This window comes from Echeneis naucrates, chromosome 9, assembly GCF_900963305.1.
Source record: "Echeneis naucrates chromosome 9, fEcheNa1.1, whole genome shotgun sequence".
NCBI classification, from domain to species: Eukaryota; Metazoa; Chordata; class Actinopteri; order Carangiformes; family Echeneidae; genus Echeneis; species Echeneis naucrates.
Genome location: NC_042519.1, coordinates 16,981,797 through 17,000,205, shown reverse-complemented (window position 1 = coordinate 17,000,205; position 18,409 = coordinate 16,981,797). Strand labels below are relative to the sequence as shown.

The 18,409-nt window shown below is 41.8% G+C and overlaps 1 protein-coding gene across 2 annotated transcripts; it reads left to right on the top strand.

Annotated features, from left to right (window-relative positions):
* The first annotated feature begins 608 nt into the window (after positions 1-608).
* trpv4 (transient receptor potential cation channel, subfamily V, member 4) lies at positions 609-12,594 on the top strand. Of its 2 annotated transcripts, XR_003841080.1 has the most exons (18): positions 609-803; positions 1,943-2,024; positions 2,467-2,921; positions 3,410-3,585; positions 4,628-4,780; positions 5,554-5,694; positions 7,012-7,310; positions 7,440-7,619; positions 7,702-7,860; positions 8,632-8,724; positions 8,825-8,898; positions 9,222-9,387; positions 9,475-9,541; positions 9,860-10,164; positions 10,357-10,484; positions 10,555-10,676; positions 10,772-10,954; positions 12,525-12,594. XR_003841080.1 is itself a non-coding variant. In XM_029510077.1 (17 exons), the coding sequence occupies exons 2-17, from the start codon at positions 2,016-2,018 to the stop codon at positions 10,861-10,863; spliced, it is 2,619 nt and encodes an 872-aa protein (XP_029365937.1). In that variant the 5' UTR covers positions 609-803; positions 1,943-2,015; the 3' UTR covers positions 10,864-12,192. The 2 variants fall into 2 exon arrangements, 1 of the variants encoding a protein (XP_029365937.1); XM_029510077.1 differs by lacking the exon at positions 12,525-12,594 and having other exon boundaries at positions 10,772-12,192.
* Positions 12,595-18,409: the final 5,815 nt, after the last annotated feature.

Sequence of the window (18,409 nt, the reverse complement as noted above, 5' to 3'; positions counted from 1 at the left end):
TGCAGCTCAGTTTGACGCCAGAATAGTTCAGCAACGATTTAGAGCAAATATTTATGTTAACTCTTCACTTAAGGGTATTTTTTAAACAGTAATCACCCTGAGAACTTTTACTTTTTATAACCAAACTACATATTGTTCTGCTCACAGATTACATACGTGTGAAGCCAGATTTTTATGTGCGAAAAGGTGTTGACATAACTAACAGGGATACTTTGTTCTTTTTTCTATGGCTTTGACTATTTTCATTTAACCTCCTTTGTCAAGCTTTGCGGAGGTTCATTGATATCAGTTCTCCTATTGTCTTTCTGAAAAGCTGAGAAATGGGTTGGTATTTATGAAATATGACTCCTGACGTTTTCTGCTCATTTCACTCAAAGGCCACTCTGACAGCGAGCAGCAGCTTTTAAGTCAGCGAGGAAGACCATGTGACATGATGCACAGCTGCAGAACTTCCTGAGGAAATGCATTATTTGTACATCATATATTTCATGAGGTGAAGAGGGGCATGCTGCAGAGGCCACACCAGAGAGGTGGACACCTCTTTCAGTGGCGCCACCTATCGGCCGTGGCTGGTACTGGCGTCTTCAATAGTCCCTTGTTGGCTGCAGCTCTCGGGAAACTTGGTCCGGACCTTGTCCCACCCAAAATCTGTGAAAGCTCTCGTTGTCGTAGCCACATGAAGCAGAAGGAGGCTGAGGATCATTAAACCTGCAGAGGCAGAGAGAGGAGTGGACTTCTTTCAAACTGCGGGGAGAAAATCCTTCTAATTCGGTTTATTAATGAGATCAATCCACTGAATCAAGGTAAGCAACACTCCTGATGGCTCCTCAGCTTGTTTTGACAAGTTTCTCTTACTTCTCTTTCGCTATCAGTTCAATACTTAATTAAAAAGAAACCTCAACTTTCCAACAGTTACTCAAGTTTAGGATTTTTGTTTTTCATTAAGTTACCTTTTAAAGTTTATTTATTTATTTATTTATTTATTTATTTATTCGTTGTTGGCCGTCTCCCCCTTTTTTAAAATGTATGCACTCTTAATTCCTTATTCATCAAATCATCTTGTGAATTCCTGAGTCTTACCTTCATTTTTTTGGAAACACGAGATGTTTTTTAATTGCCGTTTTTGTTTTGTTTTGTTATTTATCCTAACTGATTCCCAGCAGCCATTGGGCAGAGCTCCCAGCCTCCTTTGCTCTGGATAATGTCACATCAGCAGTGACAGAACAGGAAGTTCCTCATCTCTGATGGGACATTAGAGTCACTTACCATTAGAAAGTCCCAATAAGTGGATCATATGAGAGCTTTGGGTGCACTTGATGCTTTATGATTCCTCTCTATCACCCAGACAGTTTTAATACACAGTGGCTCCTCTCTCCACTAAACAGCTTCATCCTTTGTTCTTAGTCTGTTCTAACAGTTTAGTGAGGGCAGTCCCTCTTTGTTCCTCTGTCTATTTACTATCAAGTGCTTGCTGAAGTGTGAAGGTATGATAATCCCATGTGTCAGACGGGGTTATGAGTCATTCCTTCCATTTGTAAGACCCCAGCTCCTGTTTGTGTTGCTTTTTTAAACCACTGTCTGCTCCAGATAAGTTGTCAATGTCAGGAACAAACTCCCAAAGGATTGAAAAGGAAGCTGGAGCACGTGACAACATCCTGCAGCAGTAAAGTGTGTAGCTGCAGCATATAGAAAATACTGGACCACAGTTTTTATTTATATGTTTAACAGGAAGGTGGAACGATTCTGCATGTGACTGAAGGCCTTTGCTTCTGGCCAATAAGTGGACAGACTCATGTTGGGCTTGGCATCAGTTCTTTGTTTTACAAAGCTCCAAAGGCTGAACGACAGAGCTCTTTTTATGCAACCTAAGACACACAGGTTACTTTTTTCTGTACTTCTGTGGCAGTAATTATATGGTGCCTCCTCCTTTCTGTTTCTTCAGGGTTCCCACATGCTTCAGCATCATTTCCAGTTTCTGTTGAAGAGGAATTTGACACATCATTGTAATAAAAGGGATGAATGAGGTACATGGGGGTTAAATGGCACTTGTATTCTTCAAAATCTAACTATAGTTCTACTACTGAAATGATTTCTCATTAGTCAAATTGTTATTTTTTTTATTTTGTTATTTAATTTGCTAATGCTACTTTTGACATCATTTTTCTCAACTCATTCATCAATCTGGCTTGTTGACATCAGCTGCTGTTGACTGCACCATCATTAAGGACATTTTGTCACTATTAATGCTGCTATAATAACCATAAACACACACACAAGGAAAGACAGGACACAATAGGCAATAGGTTTAAATAGTCAGCCTGAGCCTTCATGCTGGAGAGGACAGAGTATCAAAAGTCAGTTTTCTGAGTAATGTGAAATATTTCAAACTACCCTTAATGTCTGTGACAGATCAGACTGTAAATGTTGTGCAGCTCACTCATAAAATGTTGTGGTTTTTATTTCCAGGGCCGTGCTGCTCTCCTCAGAAGGTGCCACCTTGTCCTGTCCAGGGCCGACACCCTCAGTTCTGCTCCTGCCAAAGCTGCTCTCTCTGTGGATGCAGATGATGGCGGAGTCGCTCAACCTGATGGCGAGGCAGCTTTCCCTCTGTCCGAACTATCAGACTTGTTCGAGAACGTGGATGCCTCCTCATCAACTCAGGACACAAATCAGGATTCGGCCGTGGTTCAGCTGGTTCAGCCCGGCCTGCAGCCTGCAGACGGCCGACAGAATCTGCGGATGAAATTCCAGGGTGCTTTCAAAAAGGGCATTTCCAACCCGATGGACCTTTTGGAGTCCACTATATACGAGTCAAATGTGGTTCCAGGCCCAAAGAAAGCACCCATGGACTCGCTCTTTGACTATGGCACCTACGGCAACATGAGCAACCAGAAAAGACGCAGGAAGAAGCTTCCACGAGGGTGAGAAGAGCCCCCACTGTCTCTGAACATTTTCATGTACATTTCCAGGACATATGTTACAGAAAACTTCTGCTGCTTCTGCCACCAGGAGTCAACCAAGACTGTACATTTTTTGTGGGTGACAAAAAGGCTTGTTTGGAAAACTGCTTTCATAAAAACAGATACACACAGAGACACACAGACGCACATACACAGGCTGCAGCCTTCATTCATAGATCTAACAGAGAGCATGTTGTTGCTTGCTCTGCTGCCGTTGATGTAATATTTAGGCGGCCGCCTGTGTCTGGCTGCTGTACCTGTCTCATACGACACAGAGCCCCATTTATTGAAGCTCTGAAGGGTGTGGCTGATTTGGGTGGTGTTTGGTTTCTGTTTCAAAACTTCTCTCTATGAAATTTGGAAAAGAATGAAAAGCTTTAAATAGAATTCTAGGTTTCGCTGTAATCACTTTGTATCTTAAGTGTGAATTATCCTTTTTGTCTCCTTAGTAAAACAGAGACATCCAGTGATGATGGCCAGAGCTCAGAACCACCAAAGGTTATGAAGACATTCAACCGGTCCCTCCTCTTTGACTGTGTGTCACGAGGAGACCCCGGGGCCCTTGAAGGCCTTTTGGAGTACCTGCAAAGCCACGGAAAGCGGTTAAGTGATGAGGAATTCAGAGGTGACTTTGACATCTGTAGATTTTTATGATCTTATTTTCCATCTGTTCAAACAAACCATTGAAAAGTGGAATAAAAAGAGTTAACATGCAAATAGTAAATGTTCATTTGCCACCATGCCACCATCAAATGTCAGCACCATTTTCAGTCAAATTTCAAACCTTTAAAAATCACCACTCCTCCTTTGCTTCGACATAGAAACTGAACTTTATTCAAATGCTTTCATCTCTGACCTTTTGTTTTCCTTTGTTTTCCGCTTTCTGCAGTTTTTTTCTCTAAGGATATGAGAGGGAAAAGGTGGAGTAATGCCACAGTTTTGTCTGCTGAGGGAAGGTCCGAGGAAAGCTTTCTGTGTATTTGAGGAGCTTTTTTCAGGCCAGTAACAGGGAGCAGAGAAAAATCTCAGCAAACTGTCATTTCTCCCTGGTTTAGACTACAATAGTAAAGGGGCTGGCTTGACCCATGTCCTCAGACTTTTGCTATTATTAGTTACCTTTTACTTGAAAGGAACACATGGAAAAGTTGCGGAAAAATCTGCTTAGTCAAAAAGAAGAAATTCTGGTTTGATTTTGACACTATCATTTACAATTAAGAACAAAACTAATCAACATTAACAGACAAAATAAATGTAACATAATGATGAATGGAAAAATAGTTTACTTGGAGGTGTGGAAAGAGAAGGTTGGAAAGAGTTAGCTAAAAATAACCAAATGAGACACCAAAAACGAATGAATAAACAACTGGATTATTAATGGAAGCAGTTTAAATTAATAAATGATGAATATACCTGAAATATATCCTCTACTGTAAATATTCTAAGTAGATTACAGTAAAAGGTTTACATGTCCAGCTTTTACAATTAGAATGAATGCAAACTTCAATGTATGTTAGTAATGTAAAATAATGCTTACAATGTTTATCATAATAAACTCATTTCCAATCAACATTTTTGGAATATGAAGGTAAAACTACAGTAAACAAAACAATCAGATTCTCTCGAAACAATTCTTTATTTTTCTTCCTTGTGTCTCATTTTTCTATCAGAGCCATCCACAGGTAAAACCTGTCTGTCTAAAGCCCTGATGAACCTTTACGGTGGTCAGAACGACACCATCCCGCTGCTCGTAGACATCGCAGAGAAGACCGGAAACCTCAGAGAGTTCATAAATTCGCCCTTCAGGGATCTCTATTACAGAGGTATGGAAACAACCTCATATGGAGAACTTGCAGTTACATAAAGCTCATTTGTAATTTAAATGAGTTTTGCTGTTTTGTGCAGTTTTATAGATGCCTGCAAATTCTTTCCACCCAGAAAAGAAAGTAGTTCATTATAGCTGAACTGGTGGAGGAGGCCCAATTATCGACATGCAGTAATTGTGTACAGTTAAGCTGAATGGAGCAGAGCTGTATATGTCCTTGTTTGTATTCATAGGTGGCATTATTAGATATGAAATGAATATGAGGCGTTTTCACCTTGGAACACTGGGTAATACAAACTGTGACATTTTGTTGTTAACTGCACATGTACCTTGTACTGGTTCACAAATAATTTTGTTCTTTTTCTTTTCCTTCTCTCTCTCTTTTCTTTTTGGGCAGAAATGTTTTTTATGTGACAGCATAAAAATGTTTAAGGGCTCACTGTCTATGAGTGCTGGCCCGGGAGAAACAACCTCCACATAAATCTCTCCTTAACCCTCCAAAGTTTTAAGTCACTTTTTTATGACCTGCACCCGCAGTTCATAATTGGACGCTGGTTTGACAAAAGAAAAAAACCCTCTGCAGAAATGCCAAGTTCGACTTAATAACTTGGCTAACAGAATGCCTTTAAACACAATTTATTGTATACGGCTCCATTTAGTCATCATTCCTCGTAAAACAACCTTTCAGGGTTTTTTTTTTTTTTTTTTCATTTGAGTATAGCAAAGAAGGAAGAAATATCAATTCTGTATTGTGTTTTGTTGCATTGTCAGGGCAAACTGCACTCCACATTGCCATAGAGCGACGCTGCAAGCAATATGTTGAACTGCTGGTGGAGAAGGGGGCCGATGTTCACGCCCAGGCCAGGGGACGTTTCTTCCAGCCCAAAGATGAAGGGGGCTACTTCTACTTTGGTAATGCCCTTCGCTGTACACATAAACCTTGTTTCAGAACAGCAGAGTTTATTGAGATTCTGTATTTACATTCATGCTTTAACATGAGGTGATAAAACACACTTTCAGGCAGGACTCTGAAAAGCTGTCACTATTTTCTGCCTCATACTGTTGGAAGGATCTTCCAATTTCCATTTCCAGTTTCCATTCACAAACTAAGTGACATTAGACCCCTCCCTTAGTCTTGCTGATGTGGCGAGCTTTGGCTGGACTAAAACAGGCAGGATTCATCAGTGGTCCAGAGGTGAACTCCACCTCACACCCAATGTGCGTTTTTTTGTGTTACGTTTTTTTTTTTTAAATATCGTACGAGGAATCGTCAGTGGCATTGCTCCAAAAACACTTGGAAAGACAAGCATTATGTCATAGAGGCACCGCCGGTGAAAAGTGCTTGTATTCAGCAGTTAACAAAAGTAAACATCCTCTTGTGGTGGGAGGAACTTCACTGACCTCGAAGTCAAGGGTAAGATATTCAGTCTATAAATTAAACTCGACACTGCCCTCTGCTGGTCTCTGCTAAGGCCATCAGTCTGCAGCATGGCACTATACGGAGTTTATAGTTAAAACAGAGTGCCACTTTAGCTTTTTGATGATGATTACAGAAGATATAATTGATTTCAATGTTACTCAAAAAAAAAAAGAAAAAAAAAGAAAAGAAAAGGTAGGTAGAAGTGGCTCGTTATGGATTTATTTTTTACCCAACCCAATTTAAGAATTGTTTATTTGATTGCATTCAAGTGTTCTTCCTCACTCATCACAGAGGAGATGATTTTCTATTTGCACTTAGCACGGTTGTCATTCCCAAATCCCAGCGTGTCCGGGCACAGTGTGAGTAATTTGCTGCGGAGCTTTGCGGTGAGGTGAACAGAAACCTGGCAGGGCTGATGGCTAATGGGATTTAGACTCACGCTAACACTCCGCATGCACCCGTGCAAATCCATGAAGAGGAGCGTTTTCTATGTGAAATGACAAAGTAATCTGTCACCCATGGCAACGGCTCATTTTCAGCAGCTGCTTTTGGCACGCTGGCCCCATTGGGCCCCTCCCTCAAACAACTGCTAATTGTGCTGTTTTCATAGCAGGGATTTAAGTCAAATCTTTGATCCATGTTTAGTATGCTTTGCAAAAAAAAAAAAAAAAATACATACAGACGCCAGCTACAGTTCTTAATTAACCCTCCTGTTGATTTGTTTATTTTTAAGCTAAAATGCAGTTCTCTTAATCTCCAGTGAATGGAGTGAAAAGTCAGTCCCCCCCTCCTCTCCTTTCTCTTCCCAGGTGAGCTTCCTCTCTCGCTGGCTGCATGCACTAACCAGCCTGACATTGTGCACTACCTGACCGAGAATCCACACAAGAAAGCTGACCTGCGGCGCCAGGACTCACGTGGAAACACGGTGCTACACGCCCTGGTGCACATCGCGGACAACACCAAGGACAACACGCGCTTCCTCACAAAGATGTACGACCTGCTGTTAATCAAGAGCGCCAAGCTTTACCCAGAATGCAGCCTGGAGACAGTGCTCAACAGTGATGGCATGTCACCCCTCATGATGGCAGCCAAGCTGGGCAAGATCGGGGTATAGTTAATGTCTGCCTTCACGTGTCAAATAGCGTTGGAATAATGAAAGTTGGTTGTTGTTGTTTTTTTTTTTTTTTTTTGCCTCACCACATTACAACATTAGGCCAGCTTGTCCGTGTCCTTCCAGGTCTTTCAGCACATTATCCGCCGTGAGATCAAAGATGAGGAGGTTCGTCATCTGTCTCGAAAATTTAAGGACTGGGCCTATGGCCCGGTGTACTCCTCCCTCTACGATCTGTCTTCGTTAGATACATGTGGAGAAGAACCGTCCGTGCTGGAAATCCTCGTCTACAACAGTCGCAATGAGGTGAAGGAAGGGAGTCTTTACAGAGATTTTCTGTGGTGTCTATCACATTTTATTTCTGTCATTATTCTCGTCTTGTTGTCAGAATCGCCACGAGATGCTGGCAGTTGAACCAATCAACGAGTTGCTGAGGGCCAAATGGCAAAAGTTTGCTGCTGTCACCTTTTACATCAGTGTGGTGTCCTACCTCCTCACCATGATCAGCTTCACCCTCGTGGCTTATTACCACCCAACTCAGGGAACGGTGGGTGTGCGACTGAAAATGGAGATTGTTCTCACAGCTTGGTGAGATTGAAGGGGGAACGGATCGGTGATTCATGGTGTGGTGAATGTTGCCCCTGCAGCACCAAATTTTCAATACTCCAGTTGAACATATTTATACCATGGAAGGTATTTAAATTTGTGCCCATTTATATTTGTGTCCTGTGTTTTGTATATAAGACACATGGGCTGTACATGGTTGAATACTGTTTGCAGACAAATGCATCAGGCATTTAAGGGCTTCGCACATCTGCACTCTAAGCAAGATGTAGATAAATAAACAACTTCACTTTCACATCCGTACACTAAATATGAAACTACAGCAAGCAGCTGTTTAGAGTATAAGATTAAGACTACAAAATAGAGAAAAGATAATCTGACTCTGTCCTCCAGTTAAAATCCTTCAAAATCCGCCAACTGACGCTTTTAAAATCATATATATTTTTTTTACATTATACTGAAATCGTTCAAACAGCACACGAAAAGCACGCCTAAATTTAGGAGCCGATGGAGGGTGAAGTGTTTAAGCTAAACCGAGCTCACTGGTGGCTGTTACCAGTTTATGGACTGCAATCTTCTAAATAGGTGTCACACAGATTTGTTACTGCATTCTCTGTCGGTACCAGCCAGATGTTAGCATTTATATGACTAATAACTAATAATAATAAAAAGGATATTATTTTAAATGTTCCAAGACATTGAGATTGAGTTAGTGTTCTGTCTAAATGAAATGATAAATGATTATCCTCCCCAGCCTCCGTACCCCTACAAGACTTCCTCTGACTACCTGCGGATGGTGGGAGAGATCGTCACCTTAGCATCGGGAATCTTCTTTTTCCTCACCAATGTGAGTCTGATGCATCTTTAAGGACCGAAAACTGATTGTTTTATTTTATTTTACAAACTCTGAATTGGGACTACAGCGTTGATTCTCCTGCTCTTTGCAGATTAAAGATGTCTTCCTGAAGAAGTGTCCTGGGGTGAAGTCTTTATTTATTGATGGATCCTTTCAGCTGCTGTAGTGAGTCCTTCCTCATATCTGCTGCAGTGCTTGCTGACTTTTACCCAGGGCAGATTTTGCATCCTTTTAATTGAGTCATCTAATTATTATCGCAGCCTTCTTGCTGGCATGTTTAATATATTTAATTGAGCCCATGATACAAACAAAGAGCACATAATGTCATGCACTTCTCTGAACCGTGTTCAATGAGATCATTAGCAACGTGGCTGTGATCTTTACATCCTGTAACATTTCCAAATACAAGCCTTTGTGCATTGGTTCACTATCACAGGCTGAAGTGTCGGCCCTGCTTCTTTGACAAAGTTTTTCTCTGTCCTCTCTAGCTTCATCTACTCTGTACTGATTGTAGTCACAGCTGCTCTCTACTTGTCTGGCATTAAAGCCTATGTGTCTGTGATGGTGTTTGCACTTGTCCTTGGCTGGATGAACACGCTTTACTTCACCAGAGGCCTGAAGCTCACTGGAACCTACAGCATTATGATACAGAAGGTTTGATGCTGAAATTTACAGAAAATGAATTAACCTTGATCATCACTGCCAATGAGTCTTAAAACGTCTTTTATTTTTAATTCCCAGATTCTTTTCAAAGACCTTTTCAGATTTTTGCTGGTGTATGTGCTCTTCATGATTGGATATGCATCAGGTAGGCTTACTCTCACTTATTTTGCCATTAGTTGGAACCGGAGGTACAATAATAAAAACATTCATATCTATTAACTACAATATAAAGAGAGAGCGACAAAGATGTTAACTGAGGTTTGGCACTGAGTGAACAGCTCTTTTCTGGATGCCAAGGTAAGATAAATGTCAAACTAATCCCGCTAATGCTGCTTATACACCTTTTTAGTTTGATTGTACAAAACCTCCATTGGTAATATGTAGAGGTCCTCCTCTTCGGTCTCTTGACTGTAGCTTCACTTTAAAATGTAGAACCTAAACCTTACCTGTCCTCACCCCACAGCTCTGGTGTCCCTGCTGACAGTGTGTCCTCCACCGGGGAGTGATTGTGATGGGGAGTGCCCCACCTACCCCAAGTGCAGAGACCCAGACACTTTTAGCACTTTCCTGCTGGACCTATTTAAGCTGACCATAGGGATGGGAGAACTGGACATGATCCACAGTGCACAGTATCCAGCAGTCTTCCTCACCCTGTTGGTGACTTACATCATCCTCACGTTTGTGCTGCTGCTCAACATGTTGATCGCTCTGATGGGCGAGACGGTGGGGCAGGTGTCAAAGGAGAGCAAGAAGATCTGGAAGCTTCAGGTGAGCTGAATATTCGTGGTGTGCAGCGATAAGGGAGTCAATATTCAATCTTAAACATCAGCATTTAGTCTGACTTGTAAGAACATGTTGTATCGGAGGTGCTCCTTCTGCCACTCTAATAATATCCTATAAACACAAAGTAAGTGAAAGAAACACTGTACTTTAACATATTTAAATAATCTATACTCCCAGTGGGCAACGACCATCTTGGACATTGAGCGCTCGTTCCCAGTCTGCCTCCGCAAGTCTTTTCGAGCCGGGGAGATGGTGACTGTTGGGAAGAACTGGGACGGCACACCTGACCGACGCTGGTGCTTCAGGTATTAGCGACTCACGATCAATGCCAGTTATAGGAAACCTGTCAATGCTGGTGATGTCTTGTTATATCAGGGTGGACGAGGTTCGCTGGTGTCATTGGAATCAGAACCTGGCGATAATCAATGAGGATCCAGGAAAAAGCGAGACCAGCCAAGCCAGCGTGCTGCAGCAGGGAGTTGGAGTCTTGAGGAGAGGTGAGATGTTCCCTATTCCTGGGGACAACACAACCATTTGTTTACATCAATTAGAGAAATTAATTCTTTTTTTTTTTTTTTTTATCCCTATCAAGACCGCTGGTCCACCGTGGTCCCACGGGTGGTGGAGTTAAGTAAGGGTCGTGAGGCGGTGATAGAGATGGAGCCCCTGACGCGCAGACGTTGACACGTGCAGAAGTCAAGTGATGCGCTTTTTTCCAAACATTGGTATGATCAGTAACATCACTCCGCTGGAGACAATGTGGCCATTGAGTGCAGTAAGTTGTGCCTTTTGTTTATAAAAAGTGTAATAAACATTACAACAGGGTAATCGGGATCATAGGAAAAGACTACACTCAAACAGAGACACTGGATGTACAATTTCTTGGTAAACAAAAGCAAAACAGAGTCAGAGTCAAAAACAAGGATAAAGTGGCATTAAACACACCGTGAACTGTAAAATTCCTTTTTTTTTTTAACTCAAAGAATTGGGAACTTGTTTTGAAAATGTAATGGACTACTTTGGCATTTCAAATATCAGAAGTTGACCACTCAGGGATTTAAGATTCAGAATATTTCAGCATTTCATGTCTCATAATATTGTCAGAAAACAGAATCATGAGCTTTCTAATATATAATTTTATAATGTGCTAGCAGCATAAACAAAGGCTTTGATAAAAATACTATTTAGAAATATATCCACAATGAGAGATGGGAGTTTTTTTATAGAGTAGAATTCAGCTTTTATAGCAGCTTGATTTATATTTAATAGGACCCTACATGAGGTGTCCATAAAGATTAAAATCTAGGTGCTGATTTGAATGTTTATTTTTCAGGCTGTTGGGTGTCAGTGTATAGAGAGAGGATACGTCTATTTTATACTATATATTTTATTTCCATTTCCTATACTGTATTAATAAAATAGTTTCAAAACTATGTCAGTCCCCGGCCTGAACCGCCAGCTCAAGGAGCATAGCTTTCATTTAAAACTGAAACAATGCACTGCGCCAGTTTCCGATGTGTGCATTATTATGTGAATACAAAGACATTGTTCAGAACAACATGGGCATGATGAGCAGGTTGTAGTTGTCAAGCAAATGTACAAATATGAGACAATAGCCTTCCCTGTTGTGGTTTGTCTTTGAATTTCCAGAGTTATTGTTCCTTTGCAGCTGGGGTATTTGCATAATCAACTCTCAGGCCTTGCCATTATGCACTTGCCTCTATTTGCTGCAGTGTTTTCACTGCATTTGGCTCCTCGCCCTGTATAGCATCTCATTTCTTATGCATCTCTACTGTATGTATGTATGTATGTATGTATGTATGTTGTTGCACTACATGATAGGTTTTATTAAGAGCAAATAGACCATACATTTCATTTTCACTCATTCATTTCTGTTGAAGGTCACAGGCCATTGTTCATTGTGTTTACATTGCTTTTTATAAAAACAAATTTCTATGATTTATTATATGGTTTGTATATTGCTGCAAAAAACAATAAACTCAGAAATTATTTTCTAAAGCATGCAGTAGTGTAACTGTGATTCCTGCATAGATTAATGATATTTTTCTCAGGCGGCAATGCTTTCTGATCAGTTCTTAAATCACTGATTGAATTATCATAGCATATTTGCCCATAGTTTCTTTTAAATGTGCTCTATAAATAAATAAGATTAACATAGAATGAGCAAACCGAAGGACAAACAGAAGAAAGAAAGCAAAAGAATCTTTATCTATATATCTATATCGATATGGGCATAGATGTATATATATATTGAGCAATTTCTCACTCATTCTCAAGAGCCCAGTTTGACTCTTCAGTCTTCACCTGTAAATGCTCCTTTGCAGTTCCTGCTCTGGCCTGCTGATGGCTGTAGAGGTCCAAGTTCCTCTGCTGTGTTGCACTGACGGCTCACAGATGAACTCTCCTCCTGTCTGCTCCTGCAGATGTATGTATATATGTAACATACATAGATATTAAATTGTAGCTGTAAACGTTGCATTGTCAGCACTAACGGTTACGACCCCAAGGGGTTGGGGTTTTTTGAATGCAGCCGACTGGATAAATCTTTTCTTCCTGTGGCTCTCGGGTCTCATTGACCTCGCCGTAACACCTGGTCAGTAATTATGGGCTTTTGCCTTCATAATGAAACCACAAGCTGGCAACGATTTATGGAGTGTTTCATTGCTTTTCACCTTTGATCATTACACCTCAACTTTCATTTTCCATGTGATTCTTACTCATGATAGCCGGGGCCTCATCCCACATCCCTCACCTCCCATCCTCCATCCCTTCCTGTCTCTCTCCCTCTCTCTCTCTGAGGCGGGCAAAACTGAAGGACACAGGGAATCTCTTGCCACCTCAGAGAAGAGGCTAATCCTCTTTGCCCCAACTTTAACTGGGCCACTAATCCTCCAGGTTTATCTAAGCAGTGAGCACCTAGTGCTGCTGACAACTTGGCCTGCCCTCCTCCCTGCAGCCTGTTAAGTAGGGCAGGGCTCGGTCCTGCAAGTGTCAGTGTCAGCAACTCTGGAACCGCACACTTGCACAGGAAGTGTGAGCTGTTAACAAAATGGCTCACTTGCTTGCGCATGTGTGTGCTCGCTGCCACAAATGTGTCTCAACAAACCCAGCGACAGCCAAGCAGGATCGTGTTGTAACAGCCCTCATTTAGTAACCACACATAAGGGAAAGTTGACTGTCTCAACCAAAAGTCTTAAGTAAACTAACTAGCTTAGATATTGGCAGTACAAATTGTTCAGCTATTGTCCAGCCAGTTAAGCTTTAAGGTGTTTAGGCCGATGAGACTCAAGCGGATATCAGGCTGGACTTGGGCCAACTCATTCTTTATTCGCTTAACAACACTCCAGACCATTCAATGGCCTCGAGTGCAACATTCATTGTCTGGAGGTCCAGCAGCCTGACACAGAGGAGGAAACATGGCCACGCATAGATCACAGTATCACTAATTATTTCACAAACAAAAATTGCAAAAGAAATCTGTGCTCTGTGATCTATCAGGTTCAGGCCCACACGCTAATTCCAAAGGCAGCTTTCTCACAGCTTTAAGTCAGTGCTAATTCAGTTCCTTCAAATAATTCTTTGAAATTCCTCCGATGATTCCCAGTGAAATATTTCACAAAGGTGTGGTATTTCTGAATAGAATGAGCAATCACTGGATACACTCAGCGATGAGCAGCCACAGACATGTTGGTTAGGTGGCATGTGAGATGACCTTTCAGTTCATCTGAGATGAAACGAGGCTGCTGAACCCAAAATGATTCAGAGTGTCTAAACTGACAGGCGAGGGCGCTTCGGCGGCAGAGCGTCAACCTGCTGCCCCGGCCTCTGTAGGCATCTCTCATGATTTATTGTGAAATTGCCAGGGACTCAATGTGGCGTGCAGGTGAATGAGTTTTGCTAATAAGAGAAGCATTTCTGCTCCACAGAGCTCTTTTTCTGTCTGAGCGAGCGTGTATGAAATCAGTGTGCAGTCTCCCACTACCACACGCTCTGGTGGAGGCGGCTGGCTCATCAGTCTACGCTTTATCTGATGTTTTAGGTGGGTGGAGAGGTTGGGATGGAGGAGAGAAAAAAAAGAGGACAAAGTATCAATCCAAAGTATTGAGTTCTTGATGGTATCTTTGCTGTGAAAAATGTAAATTGGGTACACGTTGTGTTTCTTTTTCAGGGACTGAATTTGCAGTGAAACAAAGACAAAAATCTCAAAAATATTAAAATTACATTGTTGACATTAAAACACAGCCTGTGATGAAATTTTAATTCTCTTTGTTGGTGGTGTGTGTTTTGGGAGGAGGTGTTTGTAACAAAGGGGTGAGAAGATCAGTGGCTGTGCTTTGATCTGTAACAAATTATTTTCAGAAACACAACAAGCTTATTTATGACAGCTGATGTTCCCTTATTGTGTGGCTTGAACATTGAGGCTTCACAGAAGGACACCTTGTCTCAGCCACTTTAGTAAATTGCGTGTAAAGAGACTTAGCTTGCCTTTGCCTCTGCTTAAGAGCAGTTTCTCCAAATCCTCATCTGAGAAAAATGTCAATCATTGCCGCAGCATAAAAGGATACAGTCCACTTACTTTTTCTTCCTTTGTGACTCTTTGACGGCCTGAGATTGTTTTACAATGATGGCACAGAGAACACATCCTTTATAAGCTGTGAAGCCTTAATGATGCCACAATATGATGCTGCAAAGGTGAAAAGGTCAGGTGAACAACAAGATCGTGGAGGGCTGGCATATGGTGGTGATGTGCAAAGTGAAGCCTAGGACTAATATGCTTACCATCATTATAGTGAAGTCTTAAAAATATCTCAGAAGGAAGGAAGAAAGAAAGAAAAAGAAAGCTCTACTGTCAGAATACAGTAACCAGACAATCATAGAAGTCATCTGCTTTATTTACTTATGTCAAACAATAATACATAAGAGAGGAGAGGTCAAATGAAAAGCAACCATCTACATTGGAATAAAGAAATTTCAGTCCTGAGATTGACAAAAAGTAGGGAACAGACAAAATATCTACTGTGGTCATTGGGATGGAGGAGGGTCAGTGGCAGTTTCAGCAAATTGAAGATGATGGTTGTGGGGAGATTAGGGGGAGATTGCAGAACTGGAGAGGGGGTAGAGGGTAAGCAATCACTGGGATGCTTGGCTGTAGGCACATTCAAAAGTTGAAAACCCCACGACTAAAGGATTTTACAGCTTTTTTTTTTTTTTTTTATATATATTCAGACTTCTTATTTAGAAATCTAAGACTCATATGTTATCATTTTCAAAAAAAAAGAAGGAAAAAAAAAAAGCAAGGTATCCATCCTGAGGAGACAAAATCATTTTTTTAAACATAAATACAACACTGCAGGGAGAACAATAAGAGAGATGCTTTATAGATTTCCCATTTCCATATATATTATTTTCTCAAGGTTGCAGCACCCTCAGACTTTGGCAGCGTTGGTGCATTTGAGATCATTCCGGGGAAAAAAACAGCCCTGTTTGTCCAGGGGAACATTCTGAGAGCCACACAAACAGTAAAAGGAAACAGGAAGAAAACACGCAAAATCCCCAGACTTTTGTGTTTAGATTGGATACAACAATATACCCAACACATCAACTAGATGAATATTTGGAGGCCATAAGCTTTTTCAGCTGATCATACATAGTTGTGACGCTGAAGTAAGAAAACGCTGTAAGATCCTGGAATTACGACCTGCTGCACTGCCTTTTTAGAAACGGGCTCTGAGGAAAAAGATCCTGATTTAGTATGCGATCTGTGCTGAGTTTTACCTTGTGTTGCATTTAGAAGGAGGAAAAAAAAATTGTGGAATACTCACATGTGACCCATCTAATTTTATTCAGCAGCACTAAAGAAATGGCAATGTGCTCTAAGTGTGGCAAAACACAGCAAAATCTTTTCACGTTATTGTGCAAAATGGCTATAAGGCTGGTGAGTTAACTATAGAAGCCTCCACAGGACCATCTGAATTATTGATTGAAGTGTTTTCTTTCTAGGTAGAAGCCAAATAGAGATGAGTGGACACATGATTTTATCTTCTGCTGGGAAGGACTGAAATGGAAGCCCCGGGGTACCAAGGGCAACGAGGGGACATAACTGAGGTTTGAGCAAAGCAGTGAGGAGGGGACATCAGTCCCTCACACCCCCCTCTGTCATCTGTAGGTTAGAGAAGCTGCGCCAAGACTCTACAGAGCGAGCAGCTGCCTTTATTTTTTCTCACACTTCCCTCCCCTCCTGTCCACTGTTTGGAGAGTGAAGAAGCTGGCCCTGAAAGGGTCTGTCCGTTCTCCTCCTTCCTCCGCAGTGTTTAGGGTGCATAAGACGCAGCTAGACCTTTGCACTGGGTTAAGGTCTTGGTGGACTTATTGGGATTTACTGAGGGATTTTTACAACCTGCGTAAGTCAATTCCCCTCCACGTTGCCCTCGGGCCTTCCTTCAGAGTATCTCATTGCCCTTGAAAACGTGTTAACAGTCAATAGTCTGTAGCCACAGAGATAAGTGATAAATCTTAACGTCCTCATTCAGATGGAGTGTGAGTGGTGTAATTTATCATTTCCTGGGCATCATAACTTTACAAGCATTAAAAGCTTAATTACAAATTAAACTCTTACTTGGTAGAATTTAGTAAATTGAGGCACAGTAAGTCTTTCTGTGAAAAGGGTGTTTTGTTCAGTGTGAATCTGAATATGAGGCCGCAGAGCCTGAGAGGGGAGGCTGAAACCAGCTCCAGGAACGTGGCAATTATCCTGATTACTGATGCTTCGTGGCTTCTCCCCCTGTAAAATCCCTTCTTGTATCTTTTTCTCTTCTCCAGTTTTTTTTTTTTTTGGCTGAGATCTGTCACATTGCACAGGGCCCCTCAGCCAGGCAGGGAGCAACCATGTATAATCCAACAGAAAACAAATCCCCCCGATCAAACACAGCCCAGCTTTTAAAGCAGGCCTCTGAGCCCAGGCGCCATGGTGTGGTGCTGAGGCCCTCTGAGACGCTGTGGAGGCTGTGATTTAGCAACCCCCCCCCCCCCTCAACAAACCCTGCTGTCCTCCCCTTCAACGCCAGCCAGCTAGCCCTAACCTTCAGTTTGTTTAAGCACTGCTGAACTCTGTTGGCCCCGGACAGGGGGAGGGTGGGCTTAGATAATGACATGCCATATGCCACTCTGCCTCTGCAGCTGAGTAAGGCGTGCATGGATCAGCTCAGGCACAAATCTATTTGAAATTTAATTCTATTATCCTAATATGGGTTAAGCGTCCATTGTCCAAATCAGGAATAGTGGAATGGAGCAAAGATGCAGGGCTATGATGGATCCCATCAATAGGAGCTCATTAATGTGTGCAAAGGACTGGGGGTGGGATGGGGTGGGGGGTGCAGACAGTTTGGAGCCTACATGGGAGAAAATGTGGCTACAAAGAAAAGATGCTAAAATTATCCAAAATAACACGTAATATTCAATAAAGCTGCTTTGAAATTGACTTTTTACGTGCGATGTGAAAGAATTTGATTTTGGGTCTTCTTTTTTTAGGCTTCATTCAGTTGAACTCGGCCTAAAATATCCAGATTCCTCTCAGTACCTAATGGGGATTCCCTTGCTAGTTGAAGAGGGTTTGGTTTCAACCCTTTGAGTGAATGAATGCTCTCTGCTGACTGTGTCCAACAGCCAGGCGTCACCCAATATTCCCATTAGCAGGGCAGCCTGGTGCTTCAGACCTCCACTGGTGGGAAAGGCCAGACACAAGAATCTCCACTGCCTCAAGTGTCTCCTCTTCACTTCAACATCATGTGACAGGGTTTAATGCTTGGATGCAGAAGCCAAACGGAGGGGATTTAGGGACGGGATGTATCTGTAAATCTGTCAAAATATTTCTGCAAGACAGAAAATATGCTGGAATCAGACTGTGGCTGGGGTATTAAGCTGTTGAAACAACATGAAAAATTTTCACAGGAATGTTAAGGAGGCTTACTGTGCAAATTTAAGCCAAAGGGTCTTGGTATGCTTGAGGCTGAAATCTCTGTCAGCCTTCAAAGACAGTGCCTCAAAAATTTCAGGCTCAGAGTTTCCATCAAGCAAGCGTTATCTTAAGGACCGAGACTATTTATGGAGCGCAAGTGATCAAGGAAACAATCACTCCTATTTCCTAGGGGATTCACAGGTCATTTCTAACAATACTTTTGATCGCTTTTCTTTGGATGCCAAGAGTATAAAC

Coding starts and splice junctions, on each gene's coding strand:
- trpv4 (XM_029510077.1), top strand. Junction 4,781..5,553: donor CAGGGATCTCTATTACAGAG/GTATGGAAACAA, acceptor TTGCATTGTCAG/GGCAAACTGCACTCCACATT. Junction 9,388..9,474: donor ACAGCATTATGATACAGAAG/GTTTGATGCTGA, acceptor TTTAATTCCCAG/ATTCTTTTCAAAGACCTTTT.